Source organism: Zalophus californianus, chromosome 3 (assembly GCF_009762305.2).
Source record: "Zalophus californianus isolate mZalCal1 chromosome 3, mZalCal1.pri.v2, whole genome shotgun sequence".
NCBI classification, from domain to species: domain Eukaryota; kingdom Metazoa; phylum Chordata; class Mammalia; order Carnivora; family Otariidae; genus Zalophus; species Zalophus californianus.
In genome coordinates, this window is record NC_045597.1 from 74,007,017 (window position 1) to 74,030,114 (window position 23,098).

At 47.4% G+C, this 23,098-nt stretch overlaps 1 protein-coding gene across 1 annotated transcript; it reads right to left on the bottom strand.

Annotated features, from left to right (window-relative positions):
- Positions 1 to 12,340: 12,340 nt before the first annotated feature.
- RASL11A (RAS like family 11 member A) lies at positions 12,341 to 15,268 on the bottom strand. The gene is made up of 4 exons (XM_027590288.1): positions 14,975 to 15,268; positions 14,514 to 14,570; positions 14,327 to 14,406; positions 12,341 to 13,409 (listed from the first exon to the last, which is right to left on the bottom strand). The coding sequence occupies exons 1-4, from the start codon at positions 15,096 to 15,098 to the stop codon at positions 12,942 to 12,944; spliced, it is 729 nt and encodes a 242-aa protein (XP_027446089.1). The 5' UTR covers positions 15,099 to 15,268; the 3' UTR covers positions 12,341 to 12,941.
- Between the last annotated feature and the right edge of the window lie 7,830 nt (positions 15,269 to 23,098).

Below are 23,098 nucleotides of genomic sequence, written 5' to 3' on the forward strand. Positions count from 1 at the left end.
AATCTCTATACTTGATGCTTCCATTCAAAGGAATATTTACAAACATCAGATTTCTGGTTCCCGAACAAACTCACCATCAGCAAGACGACATCCTTTTCTGCATAAAACAGAAGGATCAGGGACAAGCAGCCTCGTCCAGCACATCTGTCTCCAGCTTCCTGGCACAGATAGAATAAGAACATGTAAAGTTAATTTAGCCCAACGCCTGACAACCATCAGCATCCTATGGACTGGTTATCCTCAAGACCACTTGTGCTCTAATCTTCTAATCAGTGTCTCCAAGCAACAGAGGCAATGAACATTTTGTTCTTTCCTTCACTTACTCACTCAATGCATATTGATCAAGCAACTACTATGTATTTTGTGCTCAAGGTGGAGGGGCAAAGAGGTCTGAGGAGGGTCCGTGGAGGAAATGACATTTGAGTTTGCCCTTGCAAACAGGCTAAGATCTGGAGGAGCAGAAGGGATTCCAGGTGGAAGGAACACGTGCATTGACGCCAGGGAACAGGAAAGACAAAACATGTTTAGGGTCAATGAGTAGATAAGGTCTCGTAGGAACTGAGGGAGGATTGTGTCAGAGAAGCTTGGGCTGCTAGTCTAGATGGGTAGGTAAGACCTGATTGTGCCTGAGAGAGGGTACTCCACCTCACCATCTGCCCTTCACTTCCCACAGCCTTGCAGTCAACCTGCAGAGATCAAGGGGTGGGAGAACGGGAGGCAGACAGGTCCTTCTTGCTCCCAGGAGAGGGTAGAGAGAGGAAGGAAATTGTGACAATACAAAAGCTGCTCCAACTATAAACAGCCAAATATTCTGCCAGTTGGAATGTACAGTACCTGGATTCCAACTGTTCTAGTGGGCATTCAGATTTGCATGGCAGTGTAGGAAAAGTGACTCAGCAGCCTGTCTTTGAGCATCTAAATCTCTCACTAGTTGAATGATCTTGTCTGTGTACCATTCACAGGACGGTATACACGTTCATGCAGATACCTCCTTTCAAAGCACAGATGGGTGGGAGCCAAGAGAAGCTTACACTTGGATTGGCCTCTTTGATGGGAGTTGGTTCCTATTGCAAGACAGCCCTGCCCCAAGTACCCCTAGAATAGAATCAGCGGTGGACATGTTGGCGTCCTGAAGTATGCTGGGGAGTGGGACAATGAAGAGAGGGGTCTGTAGCCTGTAGAACGGTCCTTCTGTGGGGAGTTTGAGAGGACTGATGGGGATTCCGGGCAGCCTGTCCTAACTCCAGTGCAGCTGGGTCATTTAAGTAAGCAAGAACCCCCCCCCCGACCCCGCACTCTGGGGTGTGGAAGTGCCCACTCCACAGGGACGCACGCCTCCCAAGGCCACTCCTCTCACCAGTCCTGCGTTATCTTCTGAATGGAGGGCATCTTCATAGCTCCTCAACTCAACTGCCTGCTCTACCCAGCCCTCTTGGGGGTGCCCTCGTTGGTAAAGAATGTTTCTTTTTCTCCAGTTGCCCCATGCTAAAAAGGCTGGGTCACCCGAGACACCTCTATCTCCCTCACGCTAAACCTCCAGGCCACCTCTTTCCTGTGGACTCTGCTTTTGAGCCATCCCCCTGGTGCCCACCACCTCCTGCCCCTCCCCCTGCTGCTGCCCCGTGATTAGGGACAGTTGAGACGGTGCAGCCTCCTGGTCTCCTGGGTCCCCTCGCAGCTCCCTCCAGCCTGCAGGATGAAGCCTCCACCTTCCTGACCTCGAAGGGCATCGAGCTCTTCACAGTCCCACTCACAGGCTCGCCTCACCTCCCCAGCTCCCCTCTTGCATGGGCTCTGCCCACCAACCAAACCAAAGGGCCCACTTCTTGGAGAAAGCAGGTCATATCAGCACCTGGAACCCTGTGCTCCGGCCCCTCCCTCAGGCTGGGGGTGCTTGCCTCCCTCCACCCTTGACAAGCCCCTACTTTCCCATCCATTTATTTATTTATTTATTTATTTAGTACAGTTGACATAAAATGTGACATTAGATTCAGGTGCACAACATCGTGATTGGACAATTCTCTGCTCACAAGCGGAGCTCCCATCTGTCACCCTACAGCGCTATTATGACACCATTGACTATATTCCTTGTGCTGTGCCTTTCATCCCTGTGACTTATTCATTCCATAACTCCCCTTCACTCATTTTGCCCATCCCTCCTCCCCTCTGGCAACCATCAGTGTGCTCTCTGTATTTATGGGTCTGATTCTGCTTTCTGTTTGTTTGTTCATTTGTTTTTTTTTTTTTCCTTTTTTTAGATTCTACATATGGGCAAACTTCTACTCCAAATGCCTCCTTCTCTCTGATGCTTATTTGAATCCCTCCCATCAGAAAGACGAGAACCCCCTCACTGGCCCTCCAGTGAGCACATGGCTCATCCCTTTCTGGTTGCTTCTGCCTGAGTCTGCCCTGTACTCTGTGAGGTGCGTGTCTGTCTTACCTTCTTTACAGAAGTGTGAATCCCATCGAGGATACTATTTATTTAAGCAGCCAGCAGAGTGGGTGGGTTGTGGCTCATGACAGCCTCTTGGGAAAGCAGTAGCGGAGAGCCCTGGACCCATAGCCAAGGTCAGCTGGGCCTGGATCACAGCTCTGCCTCTTCCAACTGCGCGACCTGAGAAAAGACTCTCATCCGCTGTGTGCCTCCTTTTGCACATCTGTGCATGTAATAGTTCATGCTATTAATAATGTACTAATAATACTAATTAGTGCCAATGTGCTAATAATAGTACATGTCACAGGATCGTGGCGGGGTAAAATTAGTTAATCCATGAAAACCTCTTTAGAACAGTGTTCAGCGGGTGCCAAGTACTCAATAGATTTTAGGTATTTTTCTTGGGCGATTTCCACCCAGAACTGCTGTAACAGGGTGTCTGGGAGTAGGCCCAGGAGACTGCATTTTCAGCATGCACCCCTAGGTGAGTCCACCACACGCTGGAACTTTTGGACCACTAACGAAATCCAGACCTTTCAATTTATAACCGAGGAGCTTGAGGGCCGGGGAGGGACAATGAGTCACTCAGGCTCTGCGAGGACCTGCACAAGCCACTGTCTAGTCTATCTTTCTTCGTTCAGGGGCTTGAACAAACCCAAGCAGACCAAACTTTGTTGGTTTTCAGAGGCGTTCTCCACCCAGGGGTGCTTTTACCTCGTGGGCAGCCCCGAGGGGACCAGAGGCCACAGAACCGGCCTAGATGGGAAGTCCAGCTTTGGCCACTTACACCCCCAATCCTTTTCCATCTGCAGCTGGAGAACCAAAGCCCATGAGTCACCACTCACTTTGTTTCCTCCATTCCAAGCTCCTCAAGTCCATAAATAAGGATGTCCTTGACCATCAGACTGTTCTTCAGTCTGACCTCATCCCTCCAAGGCAGAGGACCTTGCTGTGATGTGTGGGAGTGGCCTGGGAGAAGCTGAGGTGGGGACCCCAGAGTCTCCAGGCTCCTTGGGTACCGGGAGCAGACAAGCCATTGAGAGGACACTGGGCAAAGCCATTTGGGGACAGACTTCCCCTTCCTTCTTCAGCCAGACGTGAAGGAAACTCTTCTCTTCCTTGTCCTCTACTAACCTGTGAAAACCCGGACAATGAATCTGTCTTGAAACGGATGTTGTGGCCGTGACCACTAGTTGTCTCCAATATCCATTCTCTTGCCCCTTAATAATAAACGGCAGTCGAATTTTTAGCAGGGAGCAAGCTGCCCAGCGGAAGATGGCATCTCTCAGTCACAGGTTGGAAGGTGAGCAGAGGGGAAGGACTCAACTTTCGGGTCTCCATCTTAAAGGGAAGGAGGCTCCTCTTGTCTAGCACTTCCCAGCGCCTTTGTGCTCTCTGGCTTCGGAATGGCTGAGAGCCATCTTAGACCTTGGATCGAGGGTGACATCAGAAAAGGCAGAGTGACAGAGAAGGGGAGACTGGGCCCCTGACGGAACCTCAGAGCAGAGCCCTACACCAGCTTGAACTGCATATGTGGGGAAGCAAATTCTCTCTCACTAGGCCATTTAGATTTCATGTCGGCTAAGCCCACAACCTGGTACAGAGTTCGAGAATGGAATAGAGTCACGTTTCCTCTGCTCTGGGCCGCCATGCCGGGAGCAAGGTGTGTAGTGGGTAGAGCTCTAGCTTTAGGTTCAGACTCAAATATGGGCCCAGCCATTTGTTACTTGGACTAGGCAGCTCGGGCTGCCATAGCCAAGCCCCCCAGCCAGGCAGCTTAAGCCACGGAAATGTTCTGTCTCCTGCTTCTGGAGGCCAGGAGGAGTGGGTCAAGTTGTTGGTGGGGCCACACCCATCAGATTCTAAGGAAGGCTCTGTCCCTGGCCTCTCTCCAGCTTCTGGCAGTTCTTGGCATGTGGTGCATCATCCCAACCTCTGCCTTCATCTCCACGTGGTCTTCTCCCTGTGTCTCTTCTTGTCACCTTCCCTCTGTGCATGTCTGTCTCTGTGTCCAAATATCTCCCCACTTTTTAACTATTTTTTAACATATCTTTTTTAAATTTTATTTTATTATTAACTACTTCTTTAAAGTAAACTCTACACCCAATGTGGGGCTTGAACTCACAACCCCGAGATCAAGAGTTGCATGGTCCACCAACTGAGCCAGCCAGGCACCAAATTTCCCCTTTTTGTAAGGATATCAGTCATACTGATTTAGGGTTCATCCTAATAACCTCACTTTAACATGATTATCTCTACAAAGACCCTATTTCCGAATAAGGTCACATTCTGAGGTACCAGGAGTCCAACATATTTTTTTTGGAGGAACACAATTCTACCCTTAATACTAACTCTCTTTGCTAATAGAATTTGGGTGTTTACTTAATGTCTGAGAACCTCAGTTTCCTGTGTCAGATTTGTATGTATTCTCAGGGTCTAGTATTTAGGAAGTCCCTGGGACTTGCCTTAGAGCTGGCTTTGCCAGTGTCATGTCTACAGTGGAGGACAGGCGTCCCTTCCCATCATCCAATCATCATTAGATGTGTGCAGCAGTCTTTGCCACCTTCTCTGCCTGCTCAGTCTCTGAACCCCTTTCCAGCGTCTAAGGAGAGCCTGTACCCTATGGGGCTGGGTGGGAGGCAGGGACCATCCACCACAGCAGATGCTGAAAATGCCAGACACTTAGTCCTGCAGCCTCCCTTGTAGCTGCACAACCCCAGATGTGGTTCTCCCACTTGCCCAGTCATGCTGTAAGCTTCCCAATAGCCTTTTTTTTTTTTTTAAAGATTTTATGTATTTCTTTGAGAGAGAGAGAGAGAGATAGCGAGAGAGAGCATGAGCAGGGAGGAGAGGGAGAAGCAGACTCCCCGCTGAGCAGGAAGCCGAGGCGGCACTCGATCTCAGGACCCTGAGATCATGACCTGAGTCGAAGGCAGCTGCTTAATGGACTGAGCCACCCAGGCGCTCCCTCAATAGCTTTTTCCCCTAAAGATTTTATTTATTTATTTGAAAGAGAGCAAGAGAGAGAGCGCATGAGCAGGGGGGAGGGGCGGAGGGAGAAGCAGACTCCCCAAGGAGCCTGATGCTGGACTTGATCCCAGGACACTGGGATCACAACCTGGGCTGAAGGCAGATGCTTAACTGACTGAGCCCCCCAGGTGCCCCCTCAATAGCCTTTTAATAAAATCCTTTTTAATTAACCAGACAGAGCCTTTCCCATTGCTTGCAAATGATAGCTTTGACTGATACACCATGTACTTTTCAAGGCCAAAATGTTGATTAGGAGAACGGTAGCAGCTTGCAAACGACCTCTGACAATTGGCATGGGACGCAATACAGTCTGGAGGCTTTCCAACCGGAGAGATGTGGACTGAAATCTCCGCTCTGCCCCTTACCAGTCGAGAGATGATGAGGAAGTTAATGAACCCCTCAGGGCCTCATTTTCCTGCTCCGTCCAATGGTGATAGTAACAATAAGCTACTGGAGCAGTTTGGGAGGATTAAATGAGATAATACACCTGAGACTCTCACTGTGCATGATGGTTATGTTGACATTCAACTTGACTGAGCCATGGGATACCCAGATATTTGGCCAGATGTTATCCTGGGTGTGTCTGTGGGGGGTGTTCCTTCATGAGATCAACATTGGAACCAGTGAAGCGAGTCAAGCAGAGTGGCCCCCCTGATATGCAGGGGCCCCATCCAATCTGAGGGGGGCCTGCATAGGATAGAAAGGGTGACCCTCCCTCAAGTTCAAAGGAGCTCGCCCAGCCTGCCCACCTTGAGCTGGGATCTTCTCTTGCCTTTGGAGTCAGACTGTAACACTGGCTCTTCTTGGATCTCGAGCCTGTCAGCTTTCAGACCGGAAGTCCCCCATCTGCTCTCCTGGGCCTCCAACTTGCTGACTGCCCATCTTGGGACTTCTCAGCCTCCATAATCATGTGAGCCAATTCCTTATAACAAATCTCTTTATATATATATATTTTTTTTCTGTTGACTCTATTTCTCTGGAGAGCCCTGAATAATACACAGGAATACGTGGAACAATAGTGCATATTCAGTAATTATGGTAGCTATTTGTTGTGTTAGTTTTCTTATTATGTGACAAATGATGAAGCCAGCACACGGCGCCCAGCAACGTCCTCTCAAACACTGTGGCAGCATCCTCGTATTCCCCCCACCTGGAGAAATTCATTGACCTTTCTCTATAAACCCTGAACCTGTTCCCTCCCTCTTCCCACCCCACCTCTCTCTCTCTCTCTCTCTCTCTCTCTCTCTCTCACACACACACACACACACACAAACACACACAGCGCGCAATTCCTGGAGATGCCCTGGACCACGCGGAGTTGGAGTGGTGAGATATCTTTAGCTCCCCCAGATGTTCACTGGCAACTTCTGCTTCCAGTACCTTCCCTCCCTGTAGTATACCAGGGCTCCCACAGCCCCCAGGGATGCTGACATTCAGCCCTCCCCCTCCTCCTCCGCCAGGCGTTCCAGGAGAAAAGAAAAAGACTGAATTTCTCGGGGCCGCTGTGGAGGCTGCTCCTCTGAGTGGGTCAGAGAAGAGAGCGCAGTCAGGGAGAGGGTGTCCCTAGCCCGCTGATTTAGTGCACACTGCCCCTTCCCCCGACCATATGGCTTTCAAAGGGGTGACTCAGGGAGAGACCCCCCCCCCCCAAAGATGACAGCACTCTACCAGGTGGTACTGAAGACTCCTGGGTGCAGCTCAGTGAGAGTAGCCCACCCCAGCCCCCGGGCCAGATGCAGGGGCTCCCACCCCTCCAGTGTGGCACTCCCCCCTTCCCCCCTCCAAGTCTGACGTTACTCTGGATAAACAGGAAGCATGGGGGGAGCCCAGACTGTGATCTTGCTGAAAGCTCCAAACATGAAACATCCGGCCTCATTACCACTCAGGGAGCTCTTGAAAATGCAGACTCCTCCTCCACAGCTCGAATACAGAGCAACAGAATCCCTGGGACTGTGCCCCAGGATCTTCATTTTTAACAAGTTCTCCAAAAGACATTGGCAGGCACATGTCTGGCCAGGGGAAACAGCCCTGAGCTGAAGGGAGCCCTCTCCCCTTCCTGGAGCCAGACCTCCCTGTTTCTGCCTTCTGTGATTTTTGGCCATTGCGTGACCTCTCTGAGCCTCAGTTTCCATGTCTGAAAGATGGGAGTGATAATAGCTCTACCTCAAAGGTATCACCGAGAAAATAAAAGTGCCTGGCACAAAGTAAAGGACCAGTAATTGTGAGGGAATAACTGCTCCCCAGAAAACTTTCTTTTTCCGCATGTGACATGGAGAAGGTCATATCTTGCAAAGCAACTACTATACTTTTTAGGGTATACAAGCAAGTTCGAAAAACACTCTTTTTCCAGAAACAACTTCATAATGTATCAAGTTACCTTTAAAACAACAACAACTTACTGAACACCTTCTGTGTGTCAGCTTTGCCAACAATTCTGCCTGATGGGTGGTATTACGTCCATTTTCAGAGACACGAAACCTCGGCTGCGCTTTGCCCCAGGTAAAGTGGGATTTGAACCTAATCTAAGTCTGCTGCCTTCATAAAGCTGGTTAGTAAATATCTCATCAGCAGGAGCTCCTGAAATTTCCCTGTTTTTCCACAGTCATAAATACACGTTAGTATTTCCAGGCAAAATCTGTTTATGTAAGTAAGCCTTGCTGTTAACAATGTTCTTCTAGTTTAAATAAAGAATGCCAATAAAAAAGTGGCAGCAAATATTTTAGAATTTTAACTCATTCATCCTCAGCTGAGCCACTAATGCTCAAAAAAACCCCAATGCTTTCCAGTTTGTAAAGTAAGAAATGTCATTTTCTTTGGAAGGGTACTCTCACCCCGTGAGGAGAGTTTGCCTCACTCCCCGCTCAGCTCTGTGATCTCTCGCCTCCACTGATTTTGTCAACACCCTCAGATTTGGGTCAGAATCATATTTTGCCTTTCATCCCACAGAGTCCCACCCTCGAGGCCGAGCCCCTAGGACTCCCACGGACTGAGTTTCTAGAAAGAGAGTGCTGTCTTGATCACAACAACATTCAGCACAGAGCTTTGTAGGAAGCAGCTTCTCAATAAATATGATTTGAAATCATGCAAATGACTGTCTTGGTGGTCTTTATAAAGATGTGAAGAATACCCAAAGCAGTAATACTTATTTGTTCAAGCAGGCCTGCTGTGGAGAATGGGAAAGGGCCAACTCTGACAGTTGGACAAAGGGAACTCAGCACACAGACACACACCCCCGCACTCATAGCCATACAAAAGTAACTGGAGGGGCGCCTGGGTGGCTCAGTGGGTTAAGCGGCTGCCTTCGGCTCAGGTCATGATCCCAGGGTCCTGGGACTGGGTCTTGCATCAGGCTCCTTGCTCAGCCGGGAACATGCTTCTCCCTCAGCCTGCTACTCCCCCTTCTTGTGTGCTTGCGCTCTGTCTCTGACAAATAAATAAATAAAATCGTAAAAAAAAAAAAAAAAGTACATGGGGGCATCCAGACATGAGGGCTGGCTGTGCTATTTAGGATAGGCAAATTTCTGCTCTGTGTACGGAAAAATGTTTTGCTGTTGCAAACTAATCATTGCTTACGTCGGGTCATTTTTCCTAGAGCCCTAGCTAACTTCATGGTGTTTGAGTTTTTTTATACATCACGACTTTCTTATTGAGTGTCCAAGTCGCTTAATACTCATTTTAACAAAGTCCTTAAAAATACCCCACCTTTTGGAGACAGATCAAACGGTAAGAATAAGTTATTAATCATACAAAATATCATCGCATTGTAAATTTGGATCGGTAACTTTGCATAGTGAGAAGTAGAAATTATAACACATACACGGAACAAAAAAGCTATTCAAGCCCCAAGTTCATGACTAAACAGTCATCTTGTCTTTTCCATTTGCTCTATTGTTCACTGCCGCCTTCCATAGCTATTTATTTTAATCCATTCCTCCAAAGAGATATTAATAAACTTTAGAACTTCCGTTGTGACCTTCGCCTCGACACAAGCAAAACAAATTTATTTTCTTATGCTATAATAGATTTATTTTCCCATTATTCGAGTTTGCTTTTCGTGAGGGGCATGGGAGGCACAGAACGTATGCAGGATGTACAATTTAGCCATTTGGATTTCATCCATTTCCCCAGGACCACACCAATAGGCATGTTAATGAAATCAGGCTGCAGTTTCAGAGCAGAATAGAATGGAGCCTCGACCAGAAGGAGGATGAGTGGCAGCCGTGGAGACAGGAGGGGGGTGCACAGAAACAGAGGCGGGGCAGGGGAGGGGGCACCGAGTGAGGAGGGGCCATGAGGATGGAGATGATGACACTGAGGATGACACCTCAGAGGTAAGGCAAAACTGTGATAAAGATGTGAGGGTACTCCCACCCACCTGCCCACCTTTCCAACTTTCTGCCCCAATGTTCCAGAAGGTGTGACCCGCCAGCACTACAGTGACACCCAGGGATCCAATGGCTCTGCCCTCCCCACTGCTGTGGGAAGGGAAGCTGGCTCAGAGCTCAGCTTCTGCTAAGGGCCTCCTCAGCACCCAGTTAAGCCCAAATCCTCGGACCCTCTTTCCTACAAACACAGCCGACAACTTCCCACCCTACCTGGCTCTCCCCCCTTCCATCTCCAGGAATACTATCCCAGGGTTCCGTCCAGATGCACCCCATGCACCTCATCCCCATCAGCAGGAGGCCTGGGGAACAGGAACTGGGCCTTCTGAGGCCAGAGATCCAGGTCATATGTGGGGTCGGGTCTGGGGACCAGAAATAAAGGAAGCTTGGAGGCCCCGGAGGCCAGTGATTTGTGATGCTGAGGACAGGAAAAATACCATGTGGAGTGCTTTCTGTGTGGCCCTCCAGCTGGCCTGCGCCCCAAGGGGCTGCTACTTCTTTGGAACTGCCCGTGACTCATCTTTTGACCCCTCTGGTCCATACCGTGCTCTCCCCTGGAGAGGTCAAGGGTGCTTTCTGTCTTTACTGGTCGCTCACTTGGAACTTCATCACAGGCTGCCTTGGGACATCTCTTGTATTGTTCTTTTTAGCTTTTCCATGATGACTTTTCCCATGGGATGTTCGATGCCTTCTTCCCATGGGATGCCTTATCTCGGCTCCTTGGACGTGGAGAGCCCCTGGCACTGGGGGGGCTATCCGGGCGTGCTGGGGGCATGGCAATGATTAGGTCAACCTGTTGCTTTCATGTCCTCGCCTACAAAGTTAAGATGTATGGCAGAAGCAGGAATGGCTGACGATAGAAAGAACTGCTTTTGTTCTGAGGGTATGTAAACAAGCAAGAAGAATTAGGTGCTTTTTCAAAGATAATGGAATTCAAAATCGTATTTTTCCTTAATTATTTGGACACTGCTTTAGACATGAATTATCTCATTTTTGCAATCCTTCATGCCATTTTGCATAGGTAGACATCCCTCAACTATAGGGAAGAATGGTGTTAACAGCACAGATATGGACATGGGTGTCCTAGGAAGGCAGGGTAATGGTCCGCAACAGCCAGAAGCTGGATATGTGTCATTTCCTCTCTGTCACTGCTAATAAAGTACTTTAACTACTCAGAACATTTCTTGTCCTTGTTCTGCAGACGTGACAAGTTGTCTCATGCAATCTCCCTTTACTGTCCCTTGGCACCAAAAAATAATGCATTCAGCTCATCATATTATTCATCAAATACTTACTGAAAACCTACCACTCTAGGTGCAAGCACTAGGCCCAAAGCCTGGGATACAAAGTTAGGAAGTGCAGTTACAGCCCACAAGCAGTGCTCCTTCCAATGGGGTGACAACTAGTTACATGACATGGTCAAGTGTCCCACAAATGCTGTAGGCGTGGAGGAAGACTCAAAGAGGGCAGCCCAGGAGCTGAATAGAGCACGTGACTTGGGTCTGAAAAAATGAGTGATCAGGGCGCCTGGGTGGCTCAGTCGCTAAGAGTCTGCCTTGGGCTCAGGTCATGATCCCAGGGTCCTGGGATCAAGCCCAGCATCAGGCTCCCTACTCGGCGGGAGGCCTGCTTCTCCCCCTTCCCACTCCCCCTGCTGTGTTCCTTCTCTCGCTGTGTTTCTCTCTGTCAAATAAATACAATCTTTAAAAAAAAAAAAAGAAAAAAGAAAGAAAGAAAAATGAATTAGTGATCTTTTAGAGGAAAAGAGGAAAAATATTCCAGGCACAGGGAATAGCTCCTGCTAAGGCAGGAAGGCATGAAAGAGCCTGGTATATATTGAGAACAGCAGCCTGTTCTGTTGAATGGGCTTTCAGCCCCACTGTGTGAGGGGGCGTGTAAATGTGTGTGAGTGTGTTTGTAGGAGGGGATGATAAGGCTGGAGAGGTAGTAAATAATCTTGATGCCATGCCTCATTTGTATTTTATCCAGTAGCTAAGGGGAACACAGCTGAGGTTTTTCAATCGTGAAAATAAGTGATTAGCGTTGGTTTTAGTCAGGTTGTTCCAGTGTAAAGAAAGAATCAGAGGGGTGTCAGTCCAGAAGACAAGAAACCGGTCTCACCTACACTTGCCTGCCTGTCTAGGCCAGAGTTGTACAGGCCTGGATTATGGCAGAGTGATGCTACAGAGAAAAATAGGAGAGAGAACTGACAGATCAAGTAACCTGTTGGATGTGAGGGTCAAGAAGACAGAGCAGGAAGGAGATTTTTTTTTTTTTTTTTTTTTTAGAAAGAGGGAGATGGAGAATCTTAAGCAGGCTCCATGCCCAGCACAGAGCCCAACACAAGGCGCAACGCGGGGCTCAATCCCACGACCCTGAAATCATGACCTGAGCCGATATCAAGAGTCCGATGCTTAACTGACTGAGCCACCCGGGTGCCCCAGGAAGGAGAATTTTTAAGCAACCCTAGGTAGGATGCACTTGCTGACATAAGGAATTTTTATTTTCTAATACAGGTGGAGAGAGTAGACTTCCATTTGCACCAATAAATAAAACTGCTCTTCATGTTTGTGATTTGTTAGCACCAGCATGCTGTGAACCCCTTTCCTTGAAAATCACATGGTATCAATTTCATGCCTGTGGCAAAGTGCCCTAATTAAAGACATCCTGCAGTTGCTTCAAATCTTTTCTCCTCCACATTCTTTGCTTTCTCCCACAACAGATTGCCTCTACATCGGCTCCCCTACCGCAAGACACCAATAGGAGTTCAGGCTGAGGGCAAGCATGGAGCCATTCTGGGCTCTGGTGCAAGTATGATTTCTATAAAAAGACATTTAAAAAACAAGGAGCAATGTTGCCATTTTGCCTTTAATGGGAAAGTGGCTAGCAGTTACAGTAAAAAAAAAAAATTATTTAAAAAAAAAACCTCTCCAACTTCTAGGCAATCACTGAATTTTCAGAAATACACATACACTTGAAAACCAACAGTTTGTATAAAAATAAACTTTGAATATGTAATTAAAAAGGGAGGTCCCCTGTCTTTTTCAGCTGCACAAATGCACAATAAAAAGGAGCTGAGTCTGTGTGAGATGGGTTTACCCCAGGGCAGAGGGGGCTTTGACTTTGGAAGACAGAGCCTGCTTGAAGCGCCTCTTGAGGTCTTGCATGTTGGGAGAGCGCGGCCGGGGAATGATGGAGGCTCTCCTCCTCTCCCCGCTGAGGCTGTGCAGCTTGCTCACTTCTTTACAGAGATGCTGAAACACATCACAGACGTCCTCGTAGTTTTCGCTGGTGGAAATTTCAAGGAACAGGCTGCCCAGCTCATTGGCCAGCTGAATGCCATCATGCGTTTGCACCTGCCGGGCATGCAGAAGGTCCCCCTTGTTGCCCACGATGATGACAGGGGCCTTGGAGTCAGGGTGGACCTTCCGGATGTGCTGGTAAAGGGGGCGGATGGACTGGTAGCTGTCATAGTCTGTGATGGAGTAGACCAGCAGAAAGCCCTCTGCCCACTGCACGCACTTGGCCAGGGTATCACCTACCTGGGTCAGGCTGTCTTGGACCTGAGAAAGATCAAAACGAGTCTGGATCAAGGAAGTCCTCAGTGGGAGAGGGCTTAAAATAACATCAGAGTAACCCTTGCAAAAAGCATTCAAAAGATAAATCATAAATACAGTTTTCAGATGCTACCTAACTTCTGCAGGAGGCTTTGAATGCGGGAAGAGCAAGTTCCCTGCCTGGGTTATTTTATTGGCTGTCACCAATGCATTATCCTTAAACCCCCTGCTTGGCAGGTATTCTGTGGTGAGCCCTGGCTGACTGAAGAATGACTTCAATGAGAACTTTCAAAGAAGAATGGCACAATCTTTAGGGAACTGGGAATAAACAAAACTTTGAAAATAAGCCAAGATAAATATCTTTTCCCAAGCCCATAAAAATATTTTTAGCATATCCTTTTTGAGAATGTTACAGAAAAAAATTCCTTCTTTCTGGTCTTCCACAAGACCTTTCCTCCCTCCAAGGGAGAGCAGTTAATAACTTGTTAATCAAGTTAAATTCCTGACTGCTTGCCAACGGGTTATCTGGTTGCAATTAACGGACTTGAGGGAAGAGTTAGAAACAGAAGCACTCCTGCTGTCCTTGCTAGGGGAGAAGACCGTCTCCAGAATCCCAGCCCTGTTAATGGTTCCACGGCCCAGCTCTGAAAGAAGTGGCGAGCCCCATCCCTGCAAGCAGTGATGCCTCTCCTAGGGCTGTAAACAGAGGTTAACTATCTCTCCCTCCAGCTGGACTGGAGGAAGCTGCCTCCGGAACCATCCACTCACCCCGTCCCCACCAAGAGGGTTTCTAACAGCCCGCCTGGGGACAGCGCACGCCTTCATCTAAATGCAAAACAGGTGTGTTTATACATCTTGCTCCTGCTGAGGAGCCCCCTGGGTGTGTGCGCGGTGGAGAGCCGTTCGCTTCGGGCGGTCCTTACCTGGATGCCCCCCGGGGTGTCCTGGATCTGCAAGGAGAGCTGGTCTCCCTCGACGTAGACGAGCCGTGAATACAACTTGCCTGAAGGATGAAGGAGACTTTGCTTTTAAATTCCTACACACATTTCAGCAAAAAAAGAAAATCGGAGCATGCAGCCACAAAAGCAGAGAGCAAGAAATTATTCTAACCTGTATTCGGTTCATAGTCGCCAATAAATCTCTTGGTCAGGAAGCGCACAATCATTGCTGAAAAGGAAAAACAGGAAAATCAGTTAAAGGATTAGGGCAAAACAGTCAAACCGGGACGCTCCCGTGCAAAAGGAGAGGGCGCTGGGCCGCAGAGCCGCGGGTACTGCCCAGGTTGGAAAGCTCTGCAAAGCCAAGGGTGCGGCCGTCGCGGTCTCTCGCGGGTTTGACTGCAGGTGTCTACCTGCCGCACCAGCCTCCCTCCCCCAGCAGGGGCCAAGCCAGGCGGGAGCCCAGGAGTAGCCAACCCGAGGAAGACCCGGCTAAGCAAGCTGGCGGGGGAGAGCCGGGTCTGGCGCGGAAACTTGCAGGTCCTTCTGGCGCTCTATCCTCCTCCCCTCCGCCCAGAGCTCCGGCTCTTCCCCGAGGCCCCGTCGTCCCCGCGCGGCCCCCTGGGCACTCACCGCTCTTGCCCACGCGGCCGGCACCCAGCACGGCCAGCTTGATGTCCTTGGGCAGGAGGTAGTCGGAGGAGGACTCGGGGATGGGCGCGAGCAGACAGTGCCCAGACATGGTGGGTGGCCGCATGGAGAGCGCGCCGGCCGAGCGGGTCCCGCCGCCGAGAGCGCACGCCTGGCCTCGGCCGCAGCGGAGCAGCTCGCGAGCACAGGGAGCGTGGGGACACAGGTGCGCGGGGACCACGGCAGCCGGCCGAGCTGTCAGAGCCGGCGGTTTTTAAAGGGCTGGGTGCGCGCGGCGGGGGCGCGGCGGCCGCCTCCGGCTCCTCCCCCTCCCGCTCCTTCCCGCGGCGGCCGGGAGGGACCAGGCGCTGGAGAGCCCGGGGGGAGGGACCGGGCGCCGGGGGCGTGAGCACCGCCTGGCCGCCTGACGCGCTCCGCCCGGGCCCCGCGCCGCTGCCGCCCCCGGCCCCTGAAGGAGCGCCACGGTCCCGCCAGCGCGTGGGAGGCCTCTCGTGGGGCTGTGCCTGCGCTGCCCTGGGGGCCCCTCCACCCAGCAGAGGCGAGCCCGGGTCACTAGACCAGTGGGTGAACCTGCGATCAGTTCTGAGCTGCGGAAGGAAAGAAAAAGGAAAAAGTGCTATCAGTCGGATGTTTCTGCAACAATGGGAGGGGTAAATTCCTGTTGGGTATATTGCCCTTTTTATTTTCAAAAGGTGCTGAGGGGTGACATTACTAAGGAAAGTAAAGCCCAGAATCCCTGAATTAGTAGCCGTTATAAGGGACCTGCAGTCACTGTGACCTTGCTCCACAAATGTGAAGGCCTCTTGGGGGCAGTAATTTTTGCAGCTCAGCCTCCAAGCCAAGAAGACCCTCGCTGCTGGCCTTGGCTGAATCCACTCATCAGTGAACACTCAATACACATTCCATTCCCTGGGAGCTTTGGCTCCGGACTAATTCTCCATCATTAATACTGTCTTATGCACTTGAGTCGTGCGTTTGCTTTTATTATTCAAGTACTTACTTCTAAGCGTAAAATGAAGTTTAGGATAAGGATGAGGGAGTGGAAGAAGGGGACACAAAAGAGAAAAATGTCCTGGTCTTGGGTTTGGGGAGCCGGACCATAGTAAGGCCTTGGGATTTGATCCTTCCAGGTTAAAACTTCATGCTTCTGGCCTCCTGTGTACCAGCCTCATATGTCCAATTGCCTATTGGAGGGCTCCATCCTTACCCCTTCTCTGTCTTGGTCGTGTTAGTCAGCTTTTGCTGCGCGACAAACTGCACGAAACTTGACGGCTTAAAACAACAATCCCCCATAGTTGCTCATGTCTGTAGGTCAGTGGAGTGGTTATCCTAATCTAGGCCAGACTCAGCTGACCTAGGCTGGGCCCTGTCATGTATCAGCAGAGAGCTGGCAGAGGGTGGGTCGTGGCTGGCAGGCAGTCAGCTGTGATGGGGGAGGGGCAGTGACGGACTCACCTGTCTGAGTCCGTCCCCGCCCCCCATACACACACCAGGCTGGCTAGGGCTTGCTTTCACGGTGGCTGAGCAGGTTTGAGAGAGAGTAAGCGGAAGTGGAAAAGGACTGTAGAGCCCTACTCCACGGTGGAACCCATAACCTCTGCTGCATTCTGTTGGCCAAAGCAAGTCACAATTCCAGCCCAGAATCAAGGAGAGGGGAAAGGATACACTCCGTGCCCCAGTGGAGGGAGCTGAAGTCACATTTGAAAGGGCTGGGTGGCTCAGTCGGTTAAGCATCTGGCTCTTGGTTTCTGCTCAGGTCACGATCTCTGTGTTGGGAGATTGAGCCCCACAGTAGGGAGTCTGCTTCTACTCTCTGTCTTCCCCCTCCCCAGGCTCATGCACTCTCTTTCTCTATATTTCAAAGAAAAAAGAAAGGGCTGGGTGAGGTGCAGAGAGGGATAGAGGATGGGATCCATTTTTAGCAACCAAGTACACTAATGCATGTTCCCTCCATCTACCCAGAATTCCAAACCAGCAACCTGTGAGCCATCCTTGACTCCAACCACTCTCACTTCCAAGTTCCACCATTTCTACTGCCTACACCCTTGGGTGTCTCCCCTTCTCCATCCCTACTGCTCTCCTCACTTCTCAGTTGAATTCTTCAGGACTCCTGCTGTAGACTAGGAATAGATGACTTGCTTACTTGCCCCTCCCTTGGAAGCTTTCTTTGATCAGCGCTGCCACCCCCACTCCTATCTCCCAGTTCTCCCCTTTTAGGACACCCTTGGCAGCACTGATCTCAACTGTCACTCTCTGTAAAATTTGTTTCATGACTGTCTCCAGGGGGGCAGAGACTCTAGCTTGTGTCTTTAGCATCAGCACGTAGTGGTGCCTGGGACTTAGAAGGTCCTTTGTTCACTGACCGACTTTCTGAATGAATAAATGAATAAATGAATGAGTGATGTCTTCACTGTGTGAAACGGAAAAAAACGGAAGCCATGTGTGTAACCATTATCCCAAAAGCTTGGTTTTAAGAGCAACCTACTCTCGAGAGAGTGTTCCAGGAAATGTCCTGAGATAACTGCTGTATCTCAGTTGCACTGACTTTTGGCAGCTTACAAGGCAATCCCCTTCTGTTAAACTTCAGTTTAACTGGAAAGATTTAAAGCAGGGCACCTCATTCCTTGACGGGAGAAAACACCATAAAGACAGTTACTATTTACAGAACTTTGAAACCATTCGGTTCCAGGGATCCTTCAGCTGTTCAGTGATAGGGGTCCAAGTCATTGTGTCCCAGATGCTCTTTGGCTCTCTCTGAACACAAAATGGGCCATTTCACCAAACACCAAGTCCTCACCAAAGCAGGAAGGGAGCATGGGATTCTATTGTCTTCTTTTATTATGAAATACAATAATTCTCAGAACCCAGCAGACTTTCTCTTACCTCTCATCTCCAGAACTGAGAAGCTGAGGAAGAGTTTATCCAAGTATCCAGCAAAGACGGGGATTGCTACTACCTTAGAACAACCCTAGCTCCTCCTCCCCAGGAGCTAGCGGACACCTTGCTCCCCCATTAAGTCAAGAAATAAAAGAGGGGATCTCTGTTGAGCAGGCAACAATGGACTCTGCACCTTTCACTTTCCTGGGATTAAAATGCAGAACTGTCAAGGGAAAAGAGCACTTTCTTGGCTGAATCTTGGACTTACCTCTACACCTCATTCCCCATCTTAATTCCGTCAGGAATAAGATCATTTTAGTTTAAGGTCACCCAATAAATAAGATTCCTAAGACTGTTTTCTGTCCCCTGATAATTATGTTCCATTTTGCATTCACATTGCACCTTAGCTCAGAGAGCTCAAAATGTTATTCCATTCTCCTTGGAAACTCTTTGCATTTGCAAATAGACAAGATAAGCCATGACCTTTTAATACAGATATGTTACCGAACTGTTACTGAACATTATAAATAGCACTGCCTAAATTGTTGCTGCTTGTGTTCTATTTCATTTTGGATTTCTTTGTGTCCAGAGTTATGTAAAATTGTACTGCAACCAATATAACACAGGCATACTGAAGTGGTTTTAAAATGATAATGGAAACGCGTAGGCACAGATATGGATACACAAATCCTGTGGGTGTTTAAAATGAGTATGAAGGGCAGAAGTTGGTAATTCGCAAATATCAGCCTTGGGAACTTATTAACCCTTTACCAGCCAAATCAGCTTGATTTCTAGCCCTGAGGTAAAGCTGCGAAGGGTCCTCCTCTAGTTCAAGAACATCTCTCCCTCCACCATCCATCCCCTCCTAATATCAGCTCTTCCTGTCTATCCTAAATCCTTGAACAATGAGCTCACTGGAGACTCACAGACTACCTTTAGGTAATTTTACCAGACTAGAAACTGTGTTTTGCTACCAGCTCCCTGCTTTATTTCAACAGTCAAAATGATTGAAAATCTACTCGCTGCTTCATTAAGTGCTGGTACAGAATACAAAGAACAGTTAACCTTCTATTTATTACCAATCATCTACTGAGGGGATGACAAAGTATAAGACATTCCTGCCTGTCTTCACAGACATCCCTTTAGTGAAATTACCCTTTATAAATTTGAGTTTACCAAAAAATTCTATTTCTTTAATTTTAACTAAACCTGTAAAATGGGTTAAATATCTCCTAAATTGAGGTTCAGACAAGTTTAGTAACTTACCCGAAGTCATTGAGGCATTCAGTAGGAGACACCCCCAACCTGATTTCTAATCTTGGCATTTTCCATCAAGGTAGAGAGCAGGATGAAAACACTCAGGTCATGTAAAAGGAACGACAAAACAGGTCAGGGTGCCAACTCCAAGAGAGCTGCAATGGGGAGAATTAAATCTGAACGGGGGAGGGGGCGGTGGTAATCAGTGAAAGCTACAGGAAGAAATTGCCCGGTCTCTGAGCATGAGTAATATTTGGTAGGCAGAAACACAGAGGGTAGATGGCATGTCAAGTTGAAGGAATGGCATGAGCAAAATCATGAAAGTAGAAGTATAATGCAAGTCTGGGGAGCTACGAGTAGTCTCAAACATTAGAAGGATGTGGTGGATAGCCCAAAAAGTTGGGGACCAGACTGTGGATGGCAATGCATGCCATGCTCAGGAATTTATCTGGAGGCTATGGAAAGCCACTGAACTCTTAAGGAGGGTAACCCTGACTATATGTTACAGAGTCAAGCGCTAGGAGCATACATACGAAGAACAAAATATCATCTCTGCTCTCAAGAATCTTAGAACTATTTACTCATCTCCCATAAGCAATTATTCTGAACCTCCTTCTCGCTCAGGAGCAAAGTTATCACATCCTCACTTGAGCTAAGCCACCACCTCATTTTGGAGAATAGAGTACCTCACTGCATTTCTTTTCCAAATCAAATTATTTCCGTAAATTCCAGTCTTGCAAGGAAGTAAGTATCAGAGCATTTTCTCTATGCTTTTTGCATTTGGGGCTTTATGAGCTAGCCTGTCAGCTAATCCTCACCATACACATTTGCATTTGGAAAACAATCACAATACAGAAACCCTGGGCTGCTTAGTCACTCCTCTGTACACACTTTCCGCCTCAGCATTATGAGCTGCAGATGCTGCCTCACCACTATTATTCATAACCAAGTAACTTGTCTAACAGATTCTGGGAAAGCTTTTGTATGAACAATACCAATTGTTTTTCTTTTTTAAGTGGGAATGGGATAAACACTTGTATCCCAAATCTAATTGTTTTCTCTTGTGCTCAAAAAGTCAACCTACTTTTATATCCTAGCAACTGTTATCGCTCCATTTTAGCAAAATTGTTTTCCACTTTATTCCCCACCATAGTGGAGAAAATGTTGACACTTAGAGATATGAAATACACAGTGAAAATACACTAGAGATATGAAACTGTGGGGTTTTTCCTGCCCCAATATTGAGTGTGTGATTTATTCAACTCTTGGGATTAGGCTCAACTGAACAAAACAGAAGTTCTCAGAAGGTACCTGGCTAGATCAGAAAAGATAGAATCAAAAGTTCAAGGAGCCATGCACTTTCATTTATGGTAATGGCTCTAATTTAAGAATAGGTCAAAGTTTTTAAGTTAGAACATTTTTCTTCATCCTCACCAAGTGTAGGAAAGGGAATTTTAAGAGATTCATTTATAATTTCACAATCTGTAACAATTACTCATTATTTAAAAAGACCTGCATTTCAAGGCAGGCACATTAATTTATCAGCACATACACATTACTCAAAGCTAGGGGAGTTCCATGCAATTTATTTCTCCAATAAAACCTCTTCAAACTAGTCTGTGTATTTGCAGGATATCCAAATGGAACTGCCCAAGAGGTTCAGAGAACGAGTTCTGAAATCTGAGTCTCAAGTATAGTAGAGAGGACTAAAGACAGATCGGTGGTTCTCAAACTTGAGCATCTCAATCACCCAGAGAGGTTGTAAAGACTGCTGGGCTCATGCCCTGAATTTTAGCTGGCCCACATTTTTAGCAAGTTCCCCAAAAATGTCAGGTCGGGAACCATACTTGAGAACCACTGGAGCCCACAGTGGAGCCGGACGTCACGACCTAGGCCTAAACCAAAACCAAGTTGGATTGAGCCCCCAAACCAAGTTTTATGTACATTCATGGTACCACTATTGCCATTACAGTGCATTAGAAAACTGCCACTGTACATCAGATGTTAGAGTTCACATTTTCTGATATCTGCCCTAAGAACTCCCCTAAACCAGTTCTATTTGCAGTCCTTTTTCTTAATATTCACCTTCACCAGCCCTCCTAAACTGAGGGAGCTGATCCTCTGCCATGTCTTTTGTCACAATTATGTCAACCTGGTGGTCATAGGAATATGGAGTCATAGGCCCTAAGTGCATAAAGGACCTCTCAGAATCATTTGGCCTAATCTAGGGTCAACAAAAAGTAAGGCTAATACAAACTGCTGGAAAATGAACAAAGTCTGAGGTTTCCCGATCTTTCCACATCCTATGGGAGACTTAATAATCTCAATTACTCACAAACAAAATTGTTATGAGCCCTCTAGAATCCAAAACATTCTAGTTTGGTAAAGTCCACAGGAAAATAAGATTAAACACACAGAAACTAGAAAATATGTCTGCTCAGGGTGCCTGGGTGGCTCAGTTGGTTAAGCGGCTGCCTTTAGCTCAGGTCATGATCCCAGCATTGGAGCCTGCTTCTCCCTCTCCTCCCAGCTTGTGCTTTCTCTCTAATAAATGAGTAAATATTTAAAAAAATATATATAAAGTGCCTTCCTCAATTCAAAGAACACTTATGAAATGTTTATTATGTGCCAGGACCTAGGAGGACACAGTTTACTAACAGTCTTTAATCTCAGGTCTACTGGGGAAGATTAAATTTTTAAAAATTATAAACACTAAGAAAGCAAACACACGTGCAGTGGGACCAGGTATAAGGGATTTTATTCTATCATCCCAAACCAGAAATAATTTCTCTTCTCTGATTCCAAGCACTTTCATTCCTCTCCTTGCAATACTTTTATCAGGGAAGGTTCACCTATGACACTCAAGGTGAAAAAAGGACAATCAGGAATTCACCAACTTAAAGTGTAGGTATTTCAGGCAAAGACAAGTACAACGGAACTGGGGCAAGAAAGAGCAATTCCAAGAAATACATTTTTCCTAAGAGCTAGAGCACCATACAAGAAAACCATAACAGGAAATGACAGGGACAACAATTTAGTAGGAACCAGACGAAGTGCTTTAAACCATCTGTTTTTAAATAGTAGCCTTCAAGGGCAAGTTCTTTATCCTTAAAACACAGCTATTTAAGACAGGATACAATTACAAGAACTCGAACTTTCACTGAGCTTAAATGCAATGCGACAGATAACCTTTCACATATTTTTAAAATTCTTTTTTCTTAGGGATTTGGAGGGACTATTTTCCAACTATAAATATTTTTAAAGTAGTATCTGGCAGTTTCCTAACCAATTGAGTATATTGTTCTACAATAAACCACCTCACATCTTTCAACAAGAAAAAAAGCCACTAAGTTTCAATAAAGACATCACCCAATGAATTAGGACACAAAGTTTGCTTTAAATATTTTTCGGGGGGAAAGGACACCACACTTCTACTCAATTAAGAGAAACATTTTGTCTTGAGGTCTTTTATTTTCTTTACATTTATCATGCCATGAATTCATAGGGAATGGGTTCCAGCAGTTCAGGCTCCTTTCCATTAGTTCTCACAAAGTGTGCTTCTCTGGGTGGGGCAGGCTATTAAAAAAAAAAAGCAAGAACAGAAATCAATTTCAAAGTGTTCTCAGAAACAAAGAAATAACATACTCAAATTCATTAACTTTCATATAAAAGAAAATTACCACTGAGCAAGTTTTAAAATTCCCAAGATCAATACCAAGAAATCATCTGTCAAGCACTCACCTGGCGCTTCAGTTGAACCCAAGTACCTTTCTCTTTGGCTTCCTTCTTTTTCTGATCATTTTCCTTCACACGCTTCAGGAAGCTGTCTCGGCTCTTTGAGTGTTTAATATGCTCAATGCGTACATTAATTCTCTTGGCAAGAATCTTGCCCCTGGGGAGAATCAACATTACTATAAACACTTCAGCAAAAATATAACAAATCCAATTTTATTTGGCAGTTTTCATTTATTA